Source organism: Cariama cristata, unplaced genomic scaffold, assembly GCF_000690535.1.
Source record: "Cariama cristata isolate BGI_N322 unplaced genomic scaffold, ASM69053v1 scaffold21643, whole genome shotgun sequence".
Taxonomy (NCBI): domain Eukaryota; kingdom Metazoa; phylum Chordata; class Aves; order Cariamiformes; family Cariamidae; genus Cariama; species Cariama cristata.
Window position 1 is genome coordinate 1 of NW_009606909.1, and position 1,498 is coordinate 1,498.

General features: G+C 38.5%; 1 protein-coding gene across 1 annotated transcript in view; it reads right to left on the reverse strand.

Annotated features, from left to right (window-relative positions):
• Positions 1 to 197: 197 nt before the first annotated feature.
• BPHL (biphenyl hydrolase-like (serine hydrolase)) overlaps positions 198 to 1,498 on the reverse strand; it is a gene marked incomplete at its 5' end in the record, with an annotated part of 8,238 nt that continues 6,937 nt past the window's right edge. Inside the window, one exon of the mRNA XM_009696543.1 lies at positions 198 to 617. Within this exon, the coding sequence (XP_009694845.1) occupies positions 530 to 617 (88 nt within the window). The remainder of the gene's footprint in view (positions 618 to 1,498) is intronic.

Here is a 1,498-nt window from a genome sequence, read left to right on the forward strand (position 1 = left end):
AGGAGGGAGAGGAGGATGAAGCGTAAAGTCCCCTGGTATCAAAGGAACTTCTGTAAAGCAGGCATGCGTACTGAATGACTTCTGATAGTGGTGGTGAAGCATGTTCTCTAGAAACTGTGTACCCAATTATCCTCTCAGCACTTGTAACTTTGACAGATTTCTCAGTGTAACAGTTTGGAATCCCAGTTATTACAATGTTTTTGTCCTTTAATGTTAAGAGCACATAAAGGCATGTATTCTAGATCATGTTTTCTGTCTTTCTTAACACCTCTATTGGAAAAAGAACAGCTATTTCGCTTATGTGGCAAGAAGTAAGTTTAAAGGCGTGTCAGAAATCTTGCAGCACAGTGGTGCACTCTGATCAACTGAGGCTTACATAATCTCAAAATGGATGCTTCTCATGCAAATATCTTTCATTTTTTTTCTTACAGGACTCAAACCTACCTGTAATTTGAATGAAAATGGAAAGCCAACTTAAATTCCTAAATAAGGCAAGGACAAACACCTCTAACTTCTTTTACAGTTTAAGTTAGCGTAGGAAACCTTCCACTTGTCTGTTGAAGTCCTCTGCAAAACGCAGGTGTAGATTATGCTTTCCTTCTGGCATCAGAAGCAGCCTTAAGAGACAAAAATCAAACACTGAATATGTTTTATTCTGTGGACATAGGTAAATAAAATATCTGTTGCCTTTTCCTTGCTCTGGGTTACTCAAGTACAGAACTGAAGTAACTTGTTTTAAGTACTGTCCCTATGTGTGTGGTTCACATTCTGAACCACATACAACAGTTGAAGCAATGAGCATACTACCTGCCCCACTCAGAGGAGGATAAACTAAGCTTAAAACAAATTTTTGTGTCCTAGACCCAGTTTCTAGGAACCTTTCTGGTGGTCTGCAGGGAAGATAAGATTCCCAAACTTATGTGAGCAGGATGCATCTTCAAAAGGTATGTGAAGTACCTGAGCGCTCTCGCCTCTTTCAGAGAACTGTGGTTGTGCTGGGCAGTGAACACACTGAAGAGATCACTACAGAAATGTAGATTTCTTTTCACCACCTAGACTTAATTAGTATTTGAACTTTGTCTTTTTGCAGAGAGATTAGACAATCTGAAACTAATACTTTTCATCCCTTAAAATAAAAAGAGAAGTCAGAACTTCTTCAGCTATAAGAAAAGCTTAGAAGTAGTATCTGTGAAAAAGGTTAAATCTTTGTAATACTGATATGAGTGTGACAAGCTTAAAATGCTACTTGCCATAGCTTTCTATCTGGGAAAAATTTTGTATGTAAGGTTTGTACTTCTAACATTTCTTTTCTTTATATGGGGTGGGAAATTCTTTAAATTACTTTATCCTACCACATACTAAGCAGTTTCAACACAGCTAAAGCCATCTTGACTGATAACTTGCTATGTTGCCTTCATGTTACCTATGCCCCACTACAGCAAGGAGGATCTTCTTTTGGTGGTGATGAGTGCTGCTTTGTCTTTGGGGGGGGAGGGAA